General features: G+C 51.9%; 2 protein-coding genes across 7 annotated transcripts in view; one reads left to right on the forward strand and one right to left on the reverse strand.

Annotated features, from left to right (window-relative positions):
* The window catches only part of RGP1 (RGP1 homolog, RAB6A GEF complex partner 1), a 391,618-nt gene that overhangs the window by 35,705 nt on the left and 330,994 nt on the right, over positions 1-24,919 (reverse strand). Inside the window, exon 1 of one of the 5 annotated variants that reach the window (XM_069745529.1) lies at positions 21,681-21,793. The exons of 1 other annotated variant lie outside the window; for it this stretch is intronic. The gene's annotated coding sequence lies outside the window, so the exon portion shown is untranslated. Of the gene's footprint in view, positions 1-21,632; positions 21,795-24,919 lie in introns of those variants that run through there. 3 more of the 5 variants (XM_069745522.1, XM_069745533.1, XM_069745520.1) reach the window with 3 other exon arrangements.
* GBA2 (glucosylceramidase beta 2) overlaps positions 21,979-24,919 on the forward strand; it is a 215,028-nt gene continuing 212,087 nt past the window's right edge. Inside the window, exons 1-2 of one of the 2 annotated variants that reach the window (XM_069745496.1) lie at positions 21,979-22,148; positions 23,805-24,133. In XM_069745496.1, coding sequence (XP_069601597.1) covers positions 24,097-24,133 — 37 coding nt within the window. In that variant the 5' untranslated portion in view covers positions 21,979-22,148; positions 23,805-24,096. The remainder of the gene's footprint in view (positions 22,149-23,804; positions 24,134-24,919) is intronic. The other variant, XM_069745492.1, reaches the window with a different exon arrangement.

Genomic DNA, 24,919 nt, shown 5'->3' on the forward strand with positions numbered 1-24,919 from the left:
ATACAGCAGCAGGGCCACACAGATATTGCGTACAATAAGAGGCGAAGACCCCGGCAGGGTCAAAGTAACTCAGAGTTCCCATACAGACTCCGGTGACAGGACTGGTTGTAAATCCTTTTTTGTTAAAGTAAACTGGTTAAACGTTTCAGTGCCTCAGTCTTTCATTTGGACAATAGCCATCTATCCAGGATTGGGATCATCACCGCTGGGAGAACCTGCTGCTGATCAAGTAAGTGCCTGTTCCCTCACGATACCCTTTACACTGTGCATTGCCTGAGGCCACAGCACCGGGTCAAGCCACCCGTGACACCCCCCTCAAGAGACAGACCCCATTGGTCCGGTGCTGGGTACCCCGGTCTCTTGGGCGTCACATATATATATATATATATATTTGTCTAAGGGTTTTTCCGTCTGTCTGTCTGTCTTTCTGTCTGTCTGTCCTGGAAATCCCGCGTTTCTGATTGGTCGAGGCCGCCAGGCCTCGACCAATCAGAGACCGGCACAGCATCGACGTAGAAATCCCGCGTCTGATTGGTCGAAGCCGCCAGGCCTCGACCAATCAGCAACGAGCACAGCGACGATGATGTCATAAAGGACGTAGACATCCAGCGTCTGATTGGTCGAGGCCGCCAGGCCTCGACCAATCAGAGATGGGCACAGCGACGATGATGTCATAATGGTTGCCATGGCGACGATGATGTCATAAAGGTTGCCTCGACCAATCAGCGACGGGCACAGTCTGCCGCAAATTCTGGAATCATCATTGTCCATATACTACGGGGACATGCATATTCTAGAATACCCGATGCGTTAGGCCTCGACCAATCAGCGACGGGCACAGCATGGCGACGACGATGTCATAAAGGTTGCCTCAACCAATCAGCGACGGGCACAGTTTGCCACGAATTTGCCTCGACCAATCAGCGACGGGCACAGTCTGCCACGAATTCTGGAATCATCATTGTCCATATACTACGGGGACATGCATATTCTAGAATACCCGATGCGTTAGAATCGGGCCTCAACCAATCAGCAACGGGCACAGCAACGATGATGTCATAAAGGACGTAGACATCCCGCGTCTGATTGGTCGAGGCCGCCAGGCCTCGACCAATCAGCAACGGGCACAGTGACGATGATGTCATAATGGTTGCCATGGCAACAATGTCATAAAGGTTGCCTCGACCAATCAGCGACGGGCACAGTCTGCCGCAAATTCTGGAATCATTGTCCATATATTACAGGGACATGCATATTCTAGAATACCCGATGCATTAGAATCGGGCCACGATCTAGTCTAAATATATATATATATATATATAGTGATGTCACTCAACCTCTCCTGCTTTAAAGACGCACACAGTCACCAGCCTATGTGGGAGCATTAACTGTTGTGAATTCTGTGGCTGAGTTCACTTCTGTGGTCACAAGTGGTATTGCAGTCTCTGGGCTTCCTCCCTCAGGTGTTTTGGTGAGCTCGTTGGCTGCCTTGCTATTTAGCTCCACCTGAGTGTCTTCCTTGCTCCTTGTCAATGTTCCAGTGTTGGATCTGAGCTACTGCATCTTTCCTTGGGCCTGCTGCTCTGCTAGATAAGTGCTTCTAGTTTGTTTTCTGTTTTTTCTGTCCAGCTTGCTATTAACTTTTGCTGGAAGCTCTGAGAAGCAAAGGGGTGCACCGCCGTGCTGTTAGTTCGGCACGGTGGGTCTTTTTGCCCCTTTGCGTGGTTTTCGTTTTAGGGTTTTTTGTAGACTGCATAGTTCTCTTTGCTATCCTCGCTCTGTCTAGAATATCGGGCCTCACTTTGCTGAATCTATTTCATTCCTACGTTTGTCTTTTCATCTTGCTAACAGTTATTATATGTGGGGGCTGCCTATTCCTTTGGGGTATTTCTCTGAGGTAAGTCAGGCTTGTATTTCTATCTTCAGGCTAGTCAGCTCCTCAGGCAGTGTCGAGTTGCATAGGTAGTGTTAGGCGCAATCCACTGCTGCTTATAGTTGTGTGAGGATAGATCAGGTACTGCAGTCTACAGAGATTCCACGTCTCAGAGCTCGTCCTATTGTTTTGGGTTATTGCCAGATCTCTGTATGTGCGCTGATTACTGCACGCTGTGTTGCCTGATTGCCAGCCATAACAGTACAAGGAGCCACACCAATGATTCCCAATAGAGGGAAAAAAGAAATCCTGACATCATTTTTTTTTCTTAGCTCTGTCTTCAGTCTTTTTTTTCCCCTAGACATTAGAGTGCTTCAGGACACAGCTGTGGACATGGATATTCAGGCTCTGTGCTCCTCAATGGATAATCTCGTTGTAAATGTACAAAAGATTCAAGATACTATTGATCAGAAATCGATGCTAGAACCAAGAATTCCGATTCCTGATTTGTTTTTTGGTGACAGAACTAAGTTCCTGAGCTTCAGAAATAATTGTAAGCTATTTTTGGCCTTGAAACCTCATTCTTCTGGTAATCCTATTCAACAGGTTTTGATTATTATTTCTTTTTTGCGCGGCGACCCACAGGACTGGGCGTTTTCTCTTGCACCAGGAGATTCTGCATTGAGTAATGTTGATGCATTTTTCCAGGCGCTGGGATTGCTTTACGATGAGCCTAATTCAGTGGATCAGGCTGAAAAAAATCTGCTGGCTTTATGCCAGGGTCAGGATGATGTAGAAGTATATTGTCAGAAATTTAGGAGGTGGTCAGTACTCACTCTGTGGAATGAATCTGCACTAGCGGCCTTGTTCAGAAAGGGTCTCTCTGAAGCTCTTAGGGATGTAATGGTGGGATTTCCTATGCCTGCTGGTTTGAATGAGTCTATGTCCTTGGCCATTCAGATCGGTCGTCGCTTGCGCGAGCGTAAATCTGTGCACCATCTGGCGGTATTGTCTGAGAGTAAACCTGAGCCTATGCAGTGCGACAGGACTATGACTAAAGTAGAACGGCAAGAACACAGACGTCTGAACAGACTGTGTTTCTATTGTGGTGATTCTACTCATGCTATTTCTAATTGTCCTAAACGCACTAAGCGGTTCGATAGCTCTGCCGTTATTGGTACTGTACAGTCCAAATTCCTTTTGTCCATTACCTTAATGTGCTCTTTGTCATCGTATTCTGTCATGGCGTTTGTGGATTCAGGCGCTGCCCTGAATCTGATGGATTTGGATTATGCTAAACGTTGTGGATTTTTCTTGGAGCCTTTGCGGTGTCCTATTCCGTTGAGAGGAATTGATGCTACACCTTTGGCCAAGAATAAACCTCAATACTGGGCCCAGCTGACCATGTGCATTGCTCCTGCACATCAGGAAGTTATTCGCTTTCTGGTACTGCATAATTTGCATGATGTGGTCGTGTTGGGGTTGCCATGGCTACAACCCCATAATCCAGTATTGGATTGGAACTCTATGTCGGTATCCAGCTGGGGTTGTCAGGGGGTACATGGTGATGTTCCATTTTTGTCGATTTAGTCATCCATTCCTTCTGACATCCCAGAGTTCTTGTCGGACTTTCAGGATGTGTTTGAAGAGTCCAAGTCTGATGCCCTACCTCCGCATAGGAATTGTGATTGTGCTATCGATTTGATTCCTGGTAGTAAATTCCCTAAGGGTCGTTTATTTAATTTGTCCGTACCTGAACACACCGCTATGCGCAGTTATGTGAAGGAGTCCCTGGAGAAGGGACATATTCGCCCATCGTCGTCACCATTGGGAGCAGGGTTCTTTTTTGTAGCCAAGAAGGATGGTTCGCTGAGAACGTGTATTGATTACCGCCTTCTTAATAAGATCACTGTTAAATTTCAGTATCCCTTGCCATTGATTTCTGACTTGTTTGCTCGGATTAAGGGGGCTAGTTGGTTTACTAAGATTGATCTTCGTGGTGCGTATAATCTGGTGAGAATCAGGCAGGGAGATGAATGGAAAACGGCATTTAATACGCCCGAGGGTCATTTTGAGTATCTGGTGATGCCGTTCGGACTTGCCAATGCTCCATCTGTTTTTCAGTCTTTTATGCATGACATTTTCCATGAGTATCTGGATAAATTCTTGATTGTTTACTTGGATGACATTTTGATCTTCTCAGATGATTGGGAGTCTCATGTGAAACAAGTCAGAATGGTTTTCCAGGTACTGCGTGCTAATTCCTTGTTCGTGAAGGGATCAAAGTGTCTCTTCGGTGTGCAGAAAGTTTCATTTTTGGGGTTCATCTTTTCCCCTTCTACTATCGAGATGGATCCGGTTAAGGTTCAGGCCATCCAGGATTGGACTCAGCCGACATCTCTAAAAAGTCTGCAGAAATTCCTGGGCTTTGCTAATTTTTATCGTCGCTTCATCTGTAATTTTTCTAGCATTGCCAGACCATTGACCGATTTGACCAAGAAGGGTGCTGATTTGGTTAATTGGTCTTCTGCTGCCGTGGAAGCTTTTCAGGAGTTGAAGCGTCGTTTTTGCTGTGCCCCTGTGTTGTGTCAACCTGATGTTTCTCTTCCGTTCCAGGTCGAGGTTGATGCTTCTGAGATTGGTGCAGGGGCGGTTTTGTCACAGAGAGGTTCTGGTTGCTCAGTGTTCAAACCATGTGCTTTCTTTTCCAGGAAATTTTCTGCTGCGGAGCGTAATTATGATGTGGGCAACCGAGAGTTGCTGGCCATGAAGTGGGCATTCGAGGAGTGGCGTCATTGGCTTGAGGGTGCTAAGCATCGCGTGGTGGTTTTGACTGATCATAAGAACCTTACTTATCTTGAGTCTGCCAAGCGCTTGAATCCTAGACAGGCCCGTTGGTCGTTATTTTTTGCTCGTTTTGATTTTGTGATTTCATACCTTCCGGGCTCTAAAAATGTGAAGGCGGATGCTCTGTCTAGGAGTTTTGTGCCCGACTCTCCGGGGTTATCTGAGCCGGCGAGTATCCTCAAGGAAGGAGTCATTGTGTCTGCCATCTCCCCCGATTTGCGGAGAGTGTTGCAGAAATTTCAGGCTAATAAACCTGATCGTTGTCCGGCCGAGAAACTGTTCGTCCCTGATAGGTGGACTAGTAAAGTTATCTCTGAACTTCATTGTTCGGTGCTGGCCGGTCATCCAGGAATCTTTGGTACCAGGGAGTTGGTTGCTAGATCCTTCTGGTGGCCATCTCTGTCACGGGATGTGCGTGCTTTTGTGCAGTCCTGTGGAATTTGTGCTAGGGCTAAGCCCTGCTGTTCACGTGCCAGTGGGTTGCTTTTGCCCTTGCCGGTCCCGAAGAGGCCTTGGACACATATTTCGATGGATTTCATTTCTGACCTTCCCGTTTCTCAAAAAATGTCGGTCATTTGGGTGGTCTGTGATCGCTTTTCTAAAATGGTCCATCTGGTGCCCTTGGTTAAATTGCCTTCCTCCTCTGATTTGGTGCCTTTGTTCTTCCAGCATGTGGTTCGTTTACATGGCATTCCTGAGAATATTGTTTCTGACAGAGGTTCCCAGTTTGTCTCGAGGTTCTGGCGAGCCTTTTGTGGTAGGATGGGCATTGACCTATCTTTCTCCTCGGCCTTTCATCCTCAGACTAATGGCCAGACCGAACGAACCAATCAGACCTTGGAAACATATCTGAGATGTTTTGTTTCCGCTGACCAGGATGATTGGGTGTCATTTTTGCCGTTGGCTGAGTTCGCCCTTAATAATCGGGCCAGCTCGGCTACCTTGGTCTCTCCATTTTTCTGCAATTCTGGGTTCCATCCTCGTTTCTCTTCAGGACAGGTTGAGTCTTCGGACTGTCCTGGTGTGGATTCTGTGGTGGAGAGGTTGCAGCAGATCTGGACTCAGGTAGTGGACAATTTGACCTTGTCCCAGGAGAAGGCTCAGCTTTTCGCTAATCGCAGACGCCGTGTGGGACCCCGACTTCGTGTTGGGGATCTGGTTTGGTTATCTTCTCGTCATATTCCTATGAAGGTTTCCTCTCCTAAATTTAAACCTCGTTTTATTGGTCCGTATAGGATTTCTGAGATTCTCAATCCGGTGTCTTTTCGTCTGACCCTCCCAGACTCCTTTTCCATACATAATGTATTCCATAGGTCGTTGTTGAGGAGATACGTGGCACCTATGGTTCCATCTGTGGAGCCTCCTGCCCCTGTTTTGGTGGAGGGGGAATTGGAGTATATTGTGGAGAAGATTTTGGATTCTCGTGTCTCTAGACGGAAACTCCAGTATCTGGTCAAATGGAAAGGTTATGCTCAGGAAGATAATTCCTGGGTTTTTGCCTCTGATGTCCATGCTCCAGATCTTGTTCGTGCCTTTCATGTGGCTCATCCTGGTCGGCCTGGGGGTTCTGGTGAGGGTTCGGTGACCCCTCCTCAAGGGGGGGGGGGTACTGTTGTGAATTCTGTGGCTGAGTTCACTTCTGTGGTCACAAGTGGTATTGCAGTCTCTGGGCTTCCTCCCTCAGGTGTTTTGGTGAGCTCGTTGGCTGCCTTGCTATTTAGCTCCACCTGAGTCTGTCTTCCTTGCTCCTTGTCAATGTTCCAGTGTTGGATCTGAGCTACTGCATCTTTCCTTGGGCCTGCTGCTCTGCTAGATAAGTGCTTCTAGTTTGTTTTCTGTTTTTTTCTGTCCAGCTTGCCATTAACTTTTGCTGGAAGCTCTGAGAAGCAAAGGGGTGCACCGCCGTGCTGTTAGTTCGGCACGGTGGGTCTTTTTGCCCCTTTGCGTGGTTTTCGTTTTAGGGTTTTTTGTGGACTGCATAGTTCTCTTTGCTATCCTCGCTCTGTCTAGAATATCGGGCCTCACTTTGCTGAATCTATTTCATTCCTACGTTTGTCTTTTCATCTTGCTAACAGTCATTATATGTGGGGGGCTGCCTATTCCTTTGGGGTATTTCTCTGAGGTAAGTCAGGCTTGTATTTCTATCTTCAGGCTAGTCAGCTCCTCAGGCAGTGCAGAGTTGCATAGGTAGTTATAGGCGCAATCCACTGCTGCTTATAGTTGTGTGAGGATAGATCAGGTACTGCAGTCTACAGAGATTCCACGTCTCAGAGCTCGTCCTATTGTTTTTGGTTATTGCCAGATCTCTGTATGTGCGCTGATTACTGCACGCTGTGTTGCCTGATTGCCAGCCCTAACAATTAACATAATTAACCTACATATGCTGTAACAAAACAGCCAACTCTGGCTACGTCCCCACGCTCAGCAATCGGCAGCAATTAGGATGCAGCACATGTCCGCTGTGTCCAAAGCTCTGATGACTTTTGAACGCAGGAGTTCATTGAACCGTGCAGAATTACAGCGCTCAATACATTGGACGGGTGATATTTATCTTGCAGAGACAAAGCGTCTCCGCAAGATAAATAGACATGCTGCAGTCTGGAAAGACGCGCCACATGTCCGTCTCCGCAGGAAAGCCACAGGCGCCGAGGCACGCTTAGTGAACTTGGGATTTCTTAAAATCCCATTCACTAGTCGGTAACATCTGGCCACTGCGGTTTGGATGCTGTGGAAGTACGCAGCGTCCAACCCGCAGCGTTTACCGACCATGGGAACATGCCCTCAGAAATCTGCGTGAAATGCAATATCTGTTTTTTTTTTTTAAATTTCAAATAAAATTGCGTAGGCTCCCGCGTAAATTTAACAGCGGGAAAGCCGACAGCTGATGTTAATATTCTGGGAAGGAGCCAAGAGCCATAAAGGTTCCCAGGCTCTTAATATCAGTTCACAGCGGTTTGCTTAGCCTTTACTGGCTAGTTAATAATAATCTTTATTTTTATATAGTGCTAACATATTCCGCAGCGCTTTACAGCTTGCACACATTATCATCACTGTCTCCGTTGGGGCTCACAATCTAAATTCTCTATCAGTATGTCTTTGGAATGTGGGAGGAAACTGGAGAACCCGGAGGAAACCCACGCAAACACGGAGAGAACATACAAACTCTTTGCAGATGTTGTCCAGAAGTTTACAGGGGAAGCCCAGAAAAAAAAATGACATGGGGTCCTCCTGATATTAATAGCCTGGGAAGGGGCCATGTATATTTGTATCTCCCCAGGCTAAAAGCATCAGCTCTCAGCCACCTCAGAAATGGCACATCTTAGGGCCCCTTTCCACTTACGAGGAAAACGGACGAGTGCAATCCGGTAAAAAAAAAAAAAAAAAAAAAAATCGGATTGCACTCGGACCAATGTTATTTAATAGGTGTCTTTTTATTTGCGTTTTTTTTTCTCAGCCGAAATCAGACTGAGAAAAATCTGGGTCGGCTGAGATTTGCTGCGGGTCTCGGACGAGACTTGCCAATGCAAGTCAATGAATGCGAGAAAAAAAAACGCATGGAATACGGACCATCCGTATTCCATCCGTTTTTTACGGATACCTTACCATTCTGTGGCATAGAACACTGTAAAGAGTCCTGTAAATGACTGTATAAAAATAGTTGCAGAGAAAAAAAATGGATTGCATACGGATGTCATACGGATGGTGCGATAAAAAAAAAAAAAAAAAAAAAAAAAAAAAAAAAAATCGCATTGAACTCGCATCACAAACGCATGACAATCGCATATGTTACATCTGTTTTTTCGGTCCAGATTACGGACCTTTTTTTCTCACAAGTGGAAAGGGGCCCTTAGACTCGCTTTTCGCCACTTGCCCTACAGTGGTGGCAAGTGGGGTTCATATTTGTGGGGTTGATGTCGCCTTTGTATTGTCAGGTGACATCAAGTCCACAGGTTAGTAATGGAGAAGCGTCTATAAGACTCCTATCCATTACTAATCCTATAGTTACATGGTAAATAAACACAGGCAGAATAAAGTCCTTTATATGAATCACAGACTCTTTTATTGAATATAAATTAAGCATACTTACTGAACGCCTAATCCTCGATGCCCTCGTCTCCTGCAAACAATCAAAAAACAATAAACCAACATATAATACTATCCTGTCCGACGTAGTCCATTTAATACTGAGCGTCCCACGTCAATATCAAGTGTAGAACAGTCACATTGGGAGATGTGACCGCTCTACCCGGCCTCCGGCGATACACTGCGGGAGCGATTACCTCCTGTCAGTGTATCACTGCATAGCCGTGAGAGTTCACCAGCTCCGGTGCTTTCACTTACAGCACTACCGCTGTGTGAGAACTTTCCCACGCAGCGGTGCCATGAGAGAACTGGAGCTGATCAATATACCGCACAGCCGTCACTCCAGAGCTGTGCGCGCCGTAAGTACGAAGTGCAATTGCACATGCCCGGAATAAACACTTACAGCGCAGGCGCCGGGGATGATAAAGCAGCAAGAGGAGGTGGCGCCCGACGCGCACACAGCTCTGGAGTGACGGCTCTGCTGCATCTAATTAGGAAGGAAAGTCCCGCCCCCGGGACGATTTCAGGGTATGTAATGTGGGGGCACATTTTATAAGTGTTTATTCCAGCGTGTGCAGGCGCTTGTAAGTAAAAAGCCACCTTGTCAGAATGCAGCATTAGTGCTGCACAAGAGGGCTCTTCTAGTTACAAACACCTGGGGGGGGGGGGACAGGTTCCCTTTAACCCTAACGGGAGAATGGAAATAAATACCTTTTGTGAATTTTTTTATGTTTCCCTAACTAAGGGGGTGATGACGGGGGGTTTGATTTACTATTATAGCGGGTTTTTTAGTGGATTTTTATGATTGGCAGCCGTCACACACTGAAAGACGCTTTTTATTGCAAAAAATATTTTTTGCGTTACCACATTTTGAGAGCTATAATTTTTCCATATTTTGGTCCACAGTCATGTGAGGTCTTGTTTTTTGCGGGACGAGTTGACGTTTTTATTGGTGACATTTTCGGGCACGTGACATTTTTTGATCGCTTTTTATTCCGATTTTTGTGAGGCAGAATGACCAAAAACCAGGTATTCATGAATTTCTTTTGGGGGAGGCGTTTATACCGTTCCGCGTTTGGTAAAATGGATAAAGCAGTTTTATTCTTCGGGTCAGTACGATTACAGCGACACCTCATTTATATCATTTTTTTATGTTTTGGCGCTTTTATACGATAAAAGCTATTTTATATAGAAAATAATTATTTTTGCATCACTTTATTCTCAGGACTATAACTTTTTTATGCTGATGATGCTGTGTGGCGGCTCGTTTTTTGCGGGACAAGATGACGTTTTCAGCGGTACCATGCTTATTTATATCTGTCTTTTTGATCGCGTGTTATTCCACTTTTCGGCAGTATGATAATAAAGCATTGGTTTTTGCCTCGTTGCTTTTTTTTTACCACGTTCACTGAAGGGGTTAACTAGTGGGCCAGTTTTATACGTGGGGTCGTTACAGATGCGGCGATAATAAAAAAAACAATAAAAGTACACATATTTAGTATTAAAAGAAATAAGAAATGTATTTATGGGAACAATATATACGGTATATTTTTTTTTCTTTATCCACATCTGAATATATTGTTTTTTTACACTATAACTTTGCACCTGGGGGGGGGGGGGGGGGTTCATCATGTTATAGTGACAGATCGCTGATCTGACACTTTGCTGTGCACTGTGTCAGATCAGCGATCTGACGTGCACAGCTCCAGGCTTCACAGTGCTTGCTCTGAGCAGGCACTTGGTAAGCCACCTCTCTGCAGGACCCGGATGCAGCCCCACGGTCATTTTGGATCCGGGGCCTGCAGGGAGGAGACATTCGGTACAAGGTGAGCACATCGCCTTGTACCAAGGGTCTCAGAGAAGCACGCAGGGAGCCCCCTCCCTGTGCGATGCTTCCCTATGCCCCCGGAACAGTGCGATCGCAGTGTGCTGGGGGTTAATGTGCCTGGAGCAGTCCGTGACAGCTCCTGGCACATAGTGCCGGATGTCAGCTGCGATAGTCAGCTGACACCCGGCCGCACTCCCCTTGTGAGCGCGGCCGATCCACTATGACGTACTATCCCGTCACTGGGAATTAAGTCCCAGGTCACCTCGACGGGATAGTACGTCATATGGGATTAATATACCGAGACATCAGAAGACCGAGGAATCAACCGACAAAATGTAACCAGAGGCAGCTCAATATACCGAGACATCAGAAGACCAAGGAATCAACCAACAAAAAGTAACCATCTCATGGCTTTCAGTATCACCTCTATGCTGATGACACACAGATTTACATCTCTGGACCAGATATCACCTCCCTACTAACCAGAATCCTTCAATGTGTGTCTGCTATTTCATCCTTCTTCTCCGCTAGATTTCTGAAACTTAACATGGACAAAACAGAATTCATCATCTTTCCCCCATCTCATGCGACCCCCCCCCCAACGAACCTATCCATTACAGTAAACGGCTGCCCACTCTCCCCAGTCCCACAAGCTCGCTGCCTCGGGGTAATCCTTGACACTGATCTCTCCTTAAAACCACATATCCAAGCCCTTTCCACTTCCTGCCGCCTTCAACTCAAAAATATTTCACGGATCCGTACATTCCTCAACCATGAATCTGCAAAAACCCTAGTCCATGCCCTCATCATCTCTCACCTTGACTACTGCAACCTCCTGCTCTGTGGCCTCCCCTCGAACACTCTCGCACACCCCTCCAATCTATTCTAAACTCTGCTGCCCGACTAATCCACCTGTCACCCCGCTATTCCCCGTCCTCTCCCCTCTGTCAATCCCTTCACTGGCTCCCCATTGCCTAGAGACTCCACTACAAAACCCTAACCATGACGTACAAAGCCATCCACAACCTGTCTCCTCCGTATATCTGTGACCTCATCTCCCGGTACTTACCTACACGCAACCTCCGATCCTCACAAGATCTCCTTCTCTACTCCCCTCTTATCTCCTCTTCCCACAATCGCATACAAGATTTCTCTCGTGCATCACCCCTACTCTGGAACCCTCTACCACAACACATCAGACTCTCGCCTACCATCGAAACCTTCAAAAAGATCCTGAAGACCCACCTCTTCCGACAAGCCTACAACCTGCAGTAACCACCGATCGACCAAACCGCTGCATGACCAGCTCTACCCTCACCTACTGTATTCTCACCCATCCCTTGTAGATTGTGAGCCCTCGCGGGCAGGGTCCTCTCTCCTCCTGTATACTCACCCATCCCTTATAGATTGTGAGCCCTCGCGGGCAGGGTCCTCTCCTACTATATCCTCACCCATCCCTTATAGATTGTGAGCCCTCGCGGGCAGGGTCCTCTCTCCTCCTGTATCCTCACCCATCCCTTGTAGATTGTGAGCCCCCGCGGGCAGGGTTCTCTCTCCTCCTGTATACTCACCCATCCCTTGTAAATTGTGAGCCCTCGCGGGCAGGGTCCTCTCTCCTCCTGTATCCTCACCCTTCCCTTGTAAATTGTGAGCCCTCGTGGGCAGGGTCCTCTCTCCTCCTGTATCCTCACCCATCCCTTATAGATTGTGAGCCCCCGCGGGCAGGGTTCTCTCTCCTCCTGTATACTCACCCATTCCTTATAGATTGTGAGCCCTCGCGGGCAGGGTCCTCTCCTACTATATCCTCACCCATCCCTTGTAGATTGTGAGCCCTCGCGGGCAGGGTCCTCTCTCCTCCTGTATCCTCACCCATCCCTTGTAGATTGTGAGCCCTCGCGGGCAGGGTCCTCTCTCCTCCTGTATCCTCACCCATCCCTTGTAGATTGTGAGCCCTCGCGGGCAGGGTCCTCTCTCCTACTATATCCTCACCCATCCCTTGTAGATTGTGAGCCCTCGCGGGCAGGGTCCTCTCTCCTCCTGTATCCTCACCCATCCCTTGTAGACTGTGAGCCCTCTCGTGCAGGGTCCTCTCTCCGCCTGTATCCTCACCCATCCCTTGTAGATTGTGAGCCCTCTCGTGCAGGGTCCTCTCTCCTCCTGTATCCTCACCCATCCCTTGTAGATTGTGAGCCCTCTCGTGCAGGGTCCTCTCTCCGCCTGTATCCTCACCCATCCCTTGTAGATTGTGAGCCCTCTCGTGCAGGGTCCTCTCTCCGCCTGTATCCTCACCCATCCCTTGTAGATTGTGAGCCCTCGGGGGCAGGGTCCTCTCTCCTCCTGTATCCTCACCCATCCCTTGTAGATTGTGAGCCCTCTCGTGCAGGGTCCTCTCTCCTCCGGTATCCTCACCAATCCCATTGTGTAAGGGCCGTTATACCAGGGCCATAATGGGGGGGGGGGGGATGTGTAAGGGCCGTTATACCGGGGCCATAATGAGGGGGGTGTAGGGGCCGTTATACCGGGGCCATAATGGGGGGTGTAAGGGCCGTTATACCGGGGCCATAATGGGGGGTGTAAGGGCCGTTATACCGGGGCCATAATGGGGGTGTAAGGGCCGTTATACCGGGGCCATAATGGGGGGGTGTAGGGGCCGTTATACCGGGGCCATAATGGGGGTGTAAGGGCCGTTATACCGGGGCCATAATGGGGGTGTAAGGGCCGTTATACCGGGGCCATAATGAGGGGGGGGGGGGGGGTTGTAAGGGCCGTTATACCGGGGCCATAATGGGGGTGTAAGGGCCGTTATACCGGGACCATAATGGGGGGTTTAAGGGCAGTTATACCGGGGCCATAATGGGGGGGGGGTGTAGGGGCCGTAATACCGGGGCCATAATGGGGGGTGTAAGGGCCATTATACCGGGGCCATAATGGGGGGTGTAAGGGCCGTTATACCGGGGTCATAATGGAGGGGTGTAAGGGCCATTATACCGGGGCCATAATGGGGGGTGGGGGTGTAAGGGCCGTTATACCGGGGCCATAATGGGGGGTGTAATGGCCGTTACACCGGGGCCATAATGGGGGGGGGGGGGTGTAAGGGCCGTTATACCGGGGCCATAATGGGGATGTAAGGGCCGTTATACCGGGGCCATAATGGGGATGTAAGGGCCGTTATACCGGGGCCATAATGAGGGGGGGGGTGGTTGTAAGGGCCGTTATACCGGGGCCATAATGGGGGGTGTAAGGGCCGTTATACCGGGGCCATAATGGGGGGTGTAAGGGCCGTTATACCGGCGTCATAATGGAGGGGTGTAAGGGCCATTATACCGGCGTCATAATGGGGGGTGGGTGGGGGTGTAAGGGCCGTTATACCGGGGCCATAATGGGGGGGGGGGGTGTAAGGGCAGTTATACAAACCTACTTCAACACCCTCATCACCTGCCTGTCCAATAACCCTAAACGTCTCTTTGACACGTTCCAGTCCCTACTCAACCCAAGAGAGCAGGCCCCAACCACGGATCTCCGTGCTGACGATCTGGCCAATTACTTCAAAGAAAAAATTGACCACATTCGACAGGAAATCATCTCCCAATCTCTTCATACCATGCACTGTCCTCCCTCCCCCACTGCATCTAGTTCACTCTCTGACTTTGAACCAGTTACAGAAGAAGAAGTAAGCAGGCTCCTTGCATCTTCTCGCCCGACCACTTGCACCAGTGACCCCATTCCATCACATCTCCTCCAGTCCCTTTCCCCGGCTGTCACCTCTCACCTAACAAAAATATTCAACCTTTCCCTCACTTCCGGTATTTTTCCCTCCTCATTTAAGCATGCCATCATACATCCATTAGTTAAAAAACCATCCCTTGATCAAAACTGTGCCGCTAATTATAGACCTGTCTCTAATCTTCCCTTCATCTCTAAACTCCTCGAACGCCTGGTCCACTCCCGTCTTACCCGCTATCTCTCAGATAACTCTCTTCTCGACCCTCTTCAATCTGGCTTCTGCTCTTTACACTCTACTGAAACTGCCCTCACTAAAGTCTCTAATGACCTACTAACAGCTAAATCTAATGGTCACTACTCCATGCTAATTCTCTTGGATCTCTCTGCAGCATTCGACACTGTGGATCATCAGCTCCTCCTCACTATGCTCCGCTCCATCGGCCTCAAGGACACCGTTCTCTCCTGGTTCTCCTCCTATCTCTCTGACCGATCCTTCACTGTATGTTTTGCTGGTTCCTCCTCCTCTCACCTTCCCCTTACTGTTGGGGTTCCTCAAGGATCAGTCCTAGGCCCCCTACTCTTCTCGTTGTATACTGCCCCTATTGGACAAACAATCAGTAGATTTGGTTTCCAGTACCATCTCTATGCTGACGACACCCAATTATACACTTCTGCTCCCGATATCACACCGACCTTTTTAGAAAACACCAATGATTGTCTTACCGCTGTCTCTAACATCATGTCCTCCCTCTATCTGAAACTAAACCTGTCAAAAACTGAACTCCTCGTGTTCTCTCCCTCTACTAACCTACCTTTGCCTGACATTGCCATCTCCGTGTGCGGTTCCACCATTACTCCAAAGCAACATGCCCGCTGCCTTGGGGTCATCCTTGATTCTGACCTTTCATTCACCCCCTACATCCGATCACTGGCTCGCTCTTCTTACCTGCATCTCAAAAACATTTCTAGAATTCGCCCTTTTCTTAATTTCGACTCTGCAAAAACTCTGACTGTTTCACTTATTCATTCTCGTCTGGACTATTGTAACTCTCTACTAATCGGCCTCCCTCTTACCAAACTCTCCCCGCTCCAATCTGTGCTGAATGCTGCAGCCAGGATCATATTCCTCACCAACCGTTACACCGATGCCTCTACCCTGTGCCAGTCATTACACTGGCTACCCATCCACTCCAGAATCCAGTACAAAACTACTACCCTCATCCACAAAGCACTCCATGGCTTAGCACCACCCTACATCTCCTCCCTGGTATCAGTCTACCACCCTACCCGTGCCCTCCGCTCCGCTAATGACCTCAGGTTAGCATCCTCAATAATCAGAACCTCCCACTCCCGTCTCCAAGACTTTACACGTGCTGCGCCGATTCTTTGGAATGCACTACCTAGGTTAATACGATTAATCCCCAATCCCCACAGTTTTAAGCGTGCCCTAAAAACTCATTTGTTCAGACTGGCCTACCGCCTCAATGCATTAACCTAACGATCCCTGTGTGGCCTATTTATAATAAAAAAAAAAAAAAAGGTTCCTCGCATCATGTTCTCATACACTTTATGCAGTATTAGCCCTCTGTGTCTGTACTGCTACATACTTAGGCAGATAACTGGTTCATGCAGCTTTACATGAACACCTGAGCCTCACACTATGGCCGGTCCGAATAACTAAAGCAATTGTTACCATCCACCTCTCGTGTCTCCCCTTTTCCTCATAGTTTGTAGCTTGCGAGCAGCAGGGCCCTCACTCCTCCTGGTATCTGTTTTGAACTGTATTTCTGTTATGCTGTAATGTCTATTGTCTGTACAAGTCCCCTCTATAATTTGTAAAGCGCTGCGGAATATGTTGGCGCTATATAAATAAAAATTATTATTATTATTATTATTATTACAGGGGCCATAATAGGGGGGTGTAAGGGCCGTTATAACGGGGCCATAATGGGGGGGGTGTAAGGGCCGTTATACCGGGGCCATAATGGGGGGGGGTGTAAGGGCCGTTATACCGGGGCCATAATGGGGGGGGGGGTGTAAGGGCCGTTATACCGGGGCCATAATGGGGGTGTAAGGGCCGTTATACCGGGGCCATAATGGGGGTGTAAGGGCCGTTATACCGGGGCCATAATGAGGGGGGGGGTGTAAGGGCCGTTATACCGGGGACATAATGGGGGTGTAAGGGCCGTTATACTGGGGCCATAATGGGGGGTTTAAGGGCCGTAATGGGGGGTGTAAGGGCCGTTATACCGGGGCCATAATGGGGGGGGGGGTGTGTAAGGGCCGTTATACCGGGGCCATAATGGGGGGGTGTAAGGGCCGTTATACCGGGGCCATAATGGGGGGTGTAAGGGCCGTTATACCGGGGCCATAATGGGGGGGGGGGGTGTAAGGGCCGTTATACCGGGGCCATAATGGGGGGTGTAATGGCCGTTATACCGGGGCCATAATGGGGGGGGGGGGGGTGTAAGGGCCGTTATACCGGGGCCATAATGGGGGGGGGTGTAAGGGCCGTTCTACCGGGGCCATAATGGGGGGGGGGGTGTAAGGGCAGTTATACCGGGGCCATAATGGGGGGGGGGGGGGTGGTGTAAGGGCCGTTATACCGGGGCCATAATGGGGGGGGTGTAAGGGCCGTTATACTGGGGCCATAATGGGAGGGGGGGTGTAAGGGCCGTTATACCGGGGCCATAATGGGGGGGGGGGGGGTGTAAGGGCCGTTATACCGGGGCCATAATGGGGGGTGTAAGGGCCGTTATACCGGGGCCATAATGGGGGGGGTGTAAGGGCCGTTATACCGGGGCCATAATGGGGGGGGGGGGGGGTGTAAGGGCCGTTATACCGGGGCCATAATGGGGGGGGGGTGTAAGGGCCGTTATACCGGGGCCATAATGGGGGGGGGGGTAGGGGCCGTTATACCGGGGCCATAATGGGGGGGGGGGGGGTAAGGCAGTTATACCGGGGCCATAATGGGGGGGGGTGTAGGGGCCGTTATACCGGGGCCATAATGGGGGGGTGTGAGGACCGTTATACCGGGGCCATAATGGGGGGTGTAAGGGCCGTTATACCGGGGCCATAATGGGGGGGGGGGGTAAGGGCCGTTATACCGGGGCCATAATGGGGGGGGGGGGGGGTAAGGGCCGTTATACCGGGGTCATAATGGGGGGGGGTAAGGGCCGTTATACCGGGGCCATAATGGGGGGGGGGGGGGTAAGGGCCGTTATACCGGGGTCATAATGGGGGGGGGGGGGGGGGTAAGGGCCGTTATACCGGGGCCATAATGGGGGGGGGGGTAAGGGCCGTTATACCGGGGCCATAATGGGGGGGGGGGGTAAGGGCCGTTATACCGGGGCCATAATGGGGGGGGGGGTAAGGGCCGTTATGCCGGGGCCATAATGGGGGGGGGGGGGGGGGGGGGTAAGGGCCGTTATACCGGGGCCATAATGGGGGGGGGGGGGGTGTGAGGGCCGTTATACCGGGGCCATAATGGGGGGGGGGGGGGGGTAAGGGCCGTTATACCGGGGCCATAATTGGGGGGGGTGTAGGGGCCGTTATACCGGGGCCATAATGGGGGGGGGGTCAGGGCCGTTATACCGGGGCCATAATTGGGGGGGGTGTGGGGGCCGTTATACCGGGGCCATAATGGGGGGGGGGGGGGGGTAAGGGCCGTTATACCGGGGCCATAATTGGGGGGGGGGTGTAGGGGCCGTTATACCGGGGCCATAATGGGGGGGGGGGTAAGGGCCGTTCTACCGGGGCCATAATGGGGGGGGGGGGGTAAGGGCAGTTATACCGGGGCCATAATGGGGGGGGGGTGTAGGGGCCGTTATACCGGGGCCATAATGGGGGGGTGTGAGGACCGTTATACCGGGGCCATAATGGGGGGGTGTGAGGACAGTTATACCGGGGCCATAATGGGGGGGGGGTGTAAGGGCCGTTATACCGGGGCCATAATGGGGGGGGAGGGGGGTAAGGGCAGTTATACCGGGGCCATAATGGGGGGGGGGGTGTAGGGGCCGTTATACCGGGGCCATAATGGGGGGGGGGGGGGGGGGGGTAAGGCAGTTATACCGGGGCCATAATGGGGGGGTGTAGGGGCCGTTATACCGGGGCCATAATGGGGGGGGGGGGGTAAGGGCCGTTATACCGGGGCCATAATGGGGGGGGGGTAAGGGCCGTTATACCGGGGCCATAATGGGGGGGAGGGGGGGGGGGGGGTAAGGGCCGTTATACCGGGGCCATAATGGGGGGGGGGTAAGGGCCGTTATACTGGGGCCATAATTGGGGGGGGGGTGTAGGGGCCGTTATACCGGGGCCATAATGGGGGGTGTAAGGGCCGTTATACCGGGGCCATAATGGGGGGGGGGGGTAAGGCAGTTATACCGGGGCCATAATGGGGGGGGGGTGTAAGGGCCGTTATACCGGGGCCATAATGGGGGGTGTAATGGCCGTTATACCGGGGCCATAATGGGGGGGGGGGGTGTAGGGGCCGTTATACCGGGGCCATAATGGGGGGTGTAAGGGCCGTTATACCGGGGCCATAATGGGGGGGGGGGTAAGGGCCGTTCTACCGGGGCCATAATGGGGGGGGGGGGGGTGTAAGGGCCGTTATACCGGGGCCATAATGGGGGGGGGGGTGTAAGGGCCGTTATACCGGGGCCATAATGGGGGGTGTAAGGGCCGTTATACCGGGGCCATAATGGGGGGGGGGGGTAAGGCAGTTATACCGGGGCCATAATGGGGGGGGGGTGTAAGGGCCGTTATACCGGGGCCATAATGGGGGGTGTAATGGCCGTTATACCGGGGCCATAATGGGGGGGGGGGGTGTAAGGGCCGTTATACCGGGGCCATAATGGGGGGGGGTGTAAGGGCCGTTCTACCGGGGCCATAATGGGGGGGGGGGGTGTAAGGGCAGTTATACCGGGGCCATAATGGGGGGGGGGTGGTGGTGTAAGGGCCGTTATACCGGGGCCATAATGGGGGGGGGGGGGGGGGGGGTGTAAGGGCAGTTATACCGGGGCCATAATGGGGGGGGGGGGTGGTGGTGTAAGGGCCGTTATACCGGGGCCATAATGGGGGGGGGGGTGTAAGGGCCGTTATACCGGGGCCATAATGGGGGGGGGTAGGGGCCGTTATACCGGGGCCATAATGGGGGGGGGTGTAAGGGCCGTTATACCGGGGCCATAATGGGGGGGGGGGTAAGGCAGTTATACCGGGGCCATAATGGGGGGGGTGTAGGGGCCGTTATACCGGGGCCATAATGGGGGGGTGTAAGGGCCGTTATACCGGGGCCATAATGGGGGGTGTAAGGGCCGTTATACCGGGGCCATAATGGGGGGTGTAAGGGCCGTTATACCGGGGCCATAATGGGGGGGGGGGGTAGGGGCCGTTATACCGGGGCCATAATTGGGGGGGTGTAAGGGCCGTTATACCGGGGCCATAATGGGGGGGGGGGTAAGGCAGTTATACCGGGGCCATAATGGGGGGGGTGTAGGGGCCGTTATACCGGGGCCATAATGGGGGGGTGTGAGGACCGTTATACCGAGGCCATAATGGGGGGGGGTGTAAGGGCCGTTATACCGGGGCCATAATGGGGGGGGGGGTAAGGGCAGTTATACCGGGGCCATAATGGGGGGGGTGTAGGGGCCGTTATACCGGGGCCATAATGGGGGGGGGGGGGGTAAGGCAGTTATACCGGGGCCATAATGGGGGGGTGTAAGGGCCGTTATACCGGGGCCATAATGGGGGGGGGGTAAGGGCAGTTATACCGGGGCCATAATGGGGGGGGGGTAAGGGCCGTTATACCGGGGCCATAATGGGGGGGGGGGGGTAAGGGCCGTTATACCGGGGCCATAATGGGGGGGAGGGGGGGGGGGTAAGGGCCGTTATACCGGGGCCATAATGGGGGGGGGGGGGGTAAGGGCCGTTATACCGGGGCCATAATGGGGGGGGGGGTAAGGGCCGTTATGCCGGGGCCATAATGGGGGGGGGGGGGGTAAGGGCCGTTATACCGGGGCCATAATGGGGGGGGGTAAGGGCCGTTATGCCGGGGCCATAATGGGGGGGGGGGGGGGGTAAGGGCCGTTATACCGGGGCCATAATGGGGGGGGGGGGGGGGTAAGGGCCGTTATACCGGGGCCATAATGGGGGGGGGGGGTAAGGGCCGTTATGCCGGGGCATAATGGGGGGGGGGGGGTAAGGGCCGTTATACCGGGGCCATAATGGGGGGGGGGGGGGGGTGTAAGGGCCGTTATACCGGGGCCATAATGGGGGGGGGGGGGTGAGGGCCGTTATACCGGGGCCATAATTGGGGGGGGTGTAGGGGCCGTTATACCGGGGCCATAATGGGGGGGGGGGGGGGTAAGGGCCGTTATACCGGGGCCATAATTGGGGGGGGTGTAGGGGCCGTTATATCGGGGCCATAATGGGGGGTGTAAGGGCCGTTATACCGGGGCCATAATGGGGGGGAGGGGGTGTAAGGGCCGTTATGCCGGGGCATAATGGGGGGGGGGGGGGGTAAGGGCCGTTATACCGGGGCCATAATGGGGGGGGGGGGGTGTAAGGGCCGTTATACCGGGGCCATAATGGGGGGGGGGGGGGGGTGAGGGCCGTTATACCGGGGCCATAATTGGGGGGGGTGTAGGGGCCGTTATACCGGGGCCATAATGGGGGGGGGGGGGGTAAGGGCCGTTATACCGGGGCCATAATTGGGGGGGGTGTAGGGGCCGTTATACCGGGGCCATAATGGGGGGGGGGGGGGGGTAAGGGCCGTTATACCGGGGCCATAATGGGGGGGGGGGGGTAAGGGCCGTTATACCGGGGCCATAATTGGGGGGGGTGTAGGGGCCGTTATACCGGGGCCATAATGGGGGGTGTAAGGGCCGTTATACCGGGGCCATAATGGGGGGGGGGGGGGGTAAGGGCCGTTATACCGGGGCCATAATTGGGGGGGGTGTAGGGGCCGTTATACCGGGGCCATAATGGGGGGGGAGGGGTGTAAGGGCCGTTATACCGGGGCCATAATGGGGGGGGAGGGGTGTAAGGGCCGTTATACCGGGGCCATAATTGGGGGGGGTGTAGGGGCCGTTATACCGGGGCCATAATTGGGGGGGGTGTAGGGGCCGTTATACCGGGGCCATAATTGGGGGGGGTGTAGGGGCCGTTATACCGGGGCCATAATTGGGGGGGGTGTAGGGGCCGTTATACCGGGGCCATAATTGGGGGGGGTGTAGGGGCCGTTATACCGGGGCCATCACACGTGAGGTAAGTCACACATACACATTATTCGCCGGACATTACATAATTACTTGGCGTCAGACATTCCACCTCACAGCCGCAGCCAGTTCCGGTTGACGCCACACTGCGCTCCCCCTCCGCTCCGGAGATGGTACGCTCCACTTATAAGCCACTCACAGACCACGCCCTCCTGTTCTCTCTCTCTCTTCCTGTTCCGCTAGTGTCTGACCTGTTTCTGCGCATGCGCTTTGTAGTTTTCTGACCTCCAGCAGTTTGCGGTGTCCGCCATCTTTATGAAGACTTTATTCCCTTGTCAATGAATATGACATCTCCACCAATATGGCGCCGGCTACGGAGACAGTTTGTGTTTTTATGTTCGCGGAGCTCTAGTTAACAGTTTAACGTTGGTGTCTTATATCACTGGTGACTGAGGCAGAAAAATGGATATAACCGAGAGGACGAGAGAGACATAATCATGAGCGGTAAGGACGCTGAGAAGAGTCAGTTGAGACTGAATAAGTGACCTGAGACCCCTCCAGTCAATGAGACTGACCTGAGGTAAAAGAGACTGACGGGAGAGCCCTGAGGTAAAAGAGACTGACGGGAGAGCCCTGAGGTAAAAGAGACTGACGGGAGAGCCCTGAGGTAAAAGAGACTGACGGGAGAGCCCTGAGGTAAAAGAGAGACTGGCGGGAGAGCCCTGAGGTAAAAGAGACTGACGGGAGAGCCCTGAGGTAAAAGAGACTGACGGGAGAAACCTGAGGTAAAAGAGACTGACGGGAGAAACCTGAGGTAAAAGAGAGACTGACGGGAGAAACCTGAGGTAAAAGAGACTGACGGGAGAGCTCTGAGGTAAAAGAGAGACTGACGGGAGAAACCTGAGGTAAAAGAGAGACTGACGGGAGAGCCCTGAGGTAAAAGAGACTGACGGGAGAAACCTGAGCTAAAAGAGAGACTGACGGGAGAGCCCTGAGGTAAAAGAGACTGACGGGAGAGCCCTGAGGTAAAAGAGAGACTGACGGGAGAGCTCTGAGGTAAAAGAGAGACTGACGGGAGAAACCTGAGGTAAAAGAGAGACTGACGGGAGAAACCTGAGGTAAAAGAGAGACTGACGGGAGAGCCCTGAGGTAAAAGAGAGACTGACGGGAGAGCCCTGAGGTAAAAGAGAGACTGACGGGAGAGCCCTGAGGTAAAAGAGACTGACGGGAGAAACCTGAGGTAAGAGAGACTGACGGGAGAGCCCTGAGGTAAAAGAGACTGACGGGAGAGCCCTGAGGTAAAAGAGACTGACGGGAGAGCCCTGAGGTAAAAGAGAGACTGACGGGAGAAACCTGAGGTAAAAGAGACTGACGGGAGAGCCCTGAGGTAAAAGAGACTGACGGGAGAGCCCTGAGGTAAAAGAGACTGACGGGAGAGCCCTGAGGTAAAAGAGAGACTGACGGGAGAAACCTGAGGTAAAAGAGACTGACGGGAGAGCCCTGAGGTAAAAGAGACTGACGGGAGAGCCCTGAGGTAAAAGAGACTGACGGGAGAGCCCTGAGGTAAAAGAGAGACTGACAGGAGAAACCTGAGGTAAAAGAGACTGACGGGAGAAACCTGAGGTAAAAGAGAGACTGACGGGAGAAACCTGAGGTAAAAGAGACTGACGGGAGAGCTCTGAGGTAAAAGAGAGACTGACGGGAGAGCTCTGAGGTAAAAGAGAGACTGACGGGAGAAACCTGAGCTAAAAGAGAGACTGACGGGAGAGCCCTGAGGTAAAAGAGACTGACGGGAGAGCCCTGAGGTAAAAGAGACTGACGGGAGAGCCCTGAGGTAAAAGAGAGACTGACGGGAGAGCCCTGAGGTAAAAGAGACTGACGGGAGAGCCCTGAGGTAAAAGAGAGACTGACGGGAGAGCCCTGAGGTAAAAGAGACTGACGGGAGAAACCTGAGGTAAGAGAGACTGACGGGAGAGCCCTGAGGTAAAAGAGAGACTGACGGGAGAAACCTGAGGTAAAAGAGAGACTGACGGGAGAAACCTGAGGTAAAAGAGACTGACGGGAGAAACCTGAGGTAAAAGAGACAGAACTGCGAACAGTGCTAGTTAGAGTGCTTCTGCGGACAGGGCATGCTCACGTCTTGTCGACAACGCTGACGCTTTTTTTCTACGACGACTTGTTGACGACTTCCAACGACTTGTGGACGACGTTCATGACTTTATGTATCACTCTGCAGGATTCTGCCTAGGATGGGTGGATTTTAGACTTGGCCACAAGAAGAGGCAGATGAGACAGTGGTGACCACGTGGGTGAGACCGGCAGAGCATGAGCGGCGCGCATGAGCATACAGCACTACACATCACTGGCGGATCCTCCAGACCTTGTTGACGTTTAGACGTCTTCCACTCATGAAGAAGTCTCCAGCGTCCATGAATGATTAGAAATCTCGTCTCCCTCATGTATTTCTCCAGCTTCTTGCTCCCCCAACATTTGAGACAACGCTGAAGACCTCTCTGGAGACACAGCACATGTGCCAAAGACGACGTCCATCTTATGTGCCAAAAAGTAAGCGGTGTTTGGTATGGGTACTATGTAACCGGCGGCCATGGCCCTACTGCCAGAGAAGGCAGCAGAGTAAGCACAGGAAGGAGACCCTTACACATATACACGTTCTAATGAATGGTCTGTGCACATGTCGGCGTGTTTCCAAGGTCCTTGTGTCCATTAGTAAAACACGCTGACATGTTTACGGGAGGCCTCAGAAAGAAAATGACTTTGTGTCCGCTATAATTTTTAACCAGCAAACGGTAAGCGGGCAGCGGTGAGCTGACATTAGAGGGAACCTGTCACCAGTTTTGGCCGATACGAGTTACGGCCACCGCCTTTCAGTGCTGATATACAGCAATCTATAATGCAGTACAGTTGTCTATGGTGTTAGTAATGGGGGTGTCTTATAGACCCCTCCATTACTACACCCTGGGCTTGTTGTCATCGGCCATAAAACAGCTTACCTCCACCCCTCAGCTATTGCTCCTCTTGCCACCAGGGCTGTGGAGTTGGTAAGCCAGCTGCGACTCAGACTCCTGGATTTTATCAGGTTCCGACTCCGACTCCTTCATAAATTGCCAATTCGTAACAATAAATTTACTGTTGTCAAATATTAACATTGTGCTTATTCAGTTTCTCACCATCATATAAGTAATCAGACCACTTAGAGCAAAAACTATATTTATTCGAATTCAATTAGAATATAGCAAATAACTTTTATAAACTTTTCTAAACTCTTGTAAGTAAATATGCAATAAACACGGTTATGCAGTTAAGAAGAAATCTATAGATTTGTCCTCAGTA

This window comes from Ranitomeya imitator, chromosome 1 (genome assembly GCF_032444005.1).
Source record: "Ranitomeya imitator isolate aRanImi1 chromosome 1, aRanImi1.pri, whole genome shotgun sequence".
Lineage (NCBI taxonomy): Eukaryota > Metazoa > Chordata > Amphibia > Anura > Dendrobatidae > Ranitomeya > Ranitomeya imitator.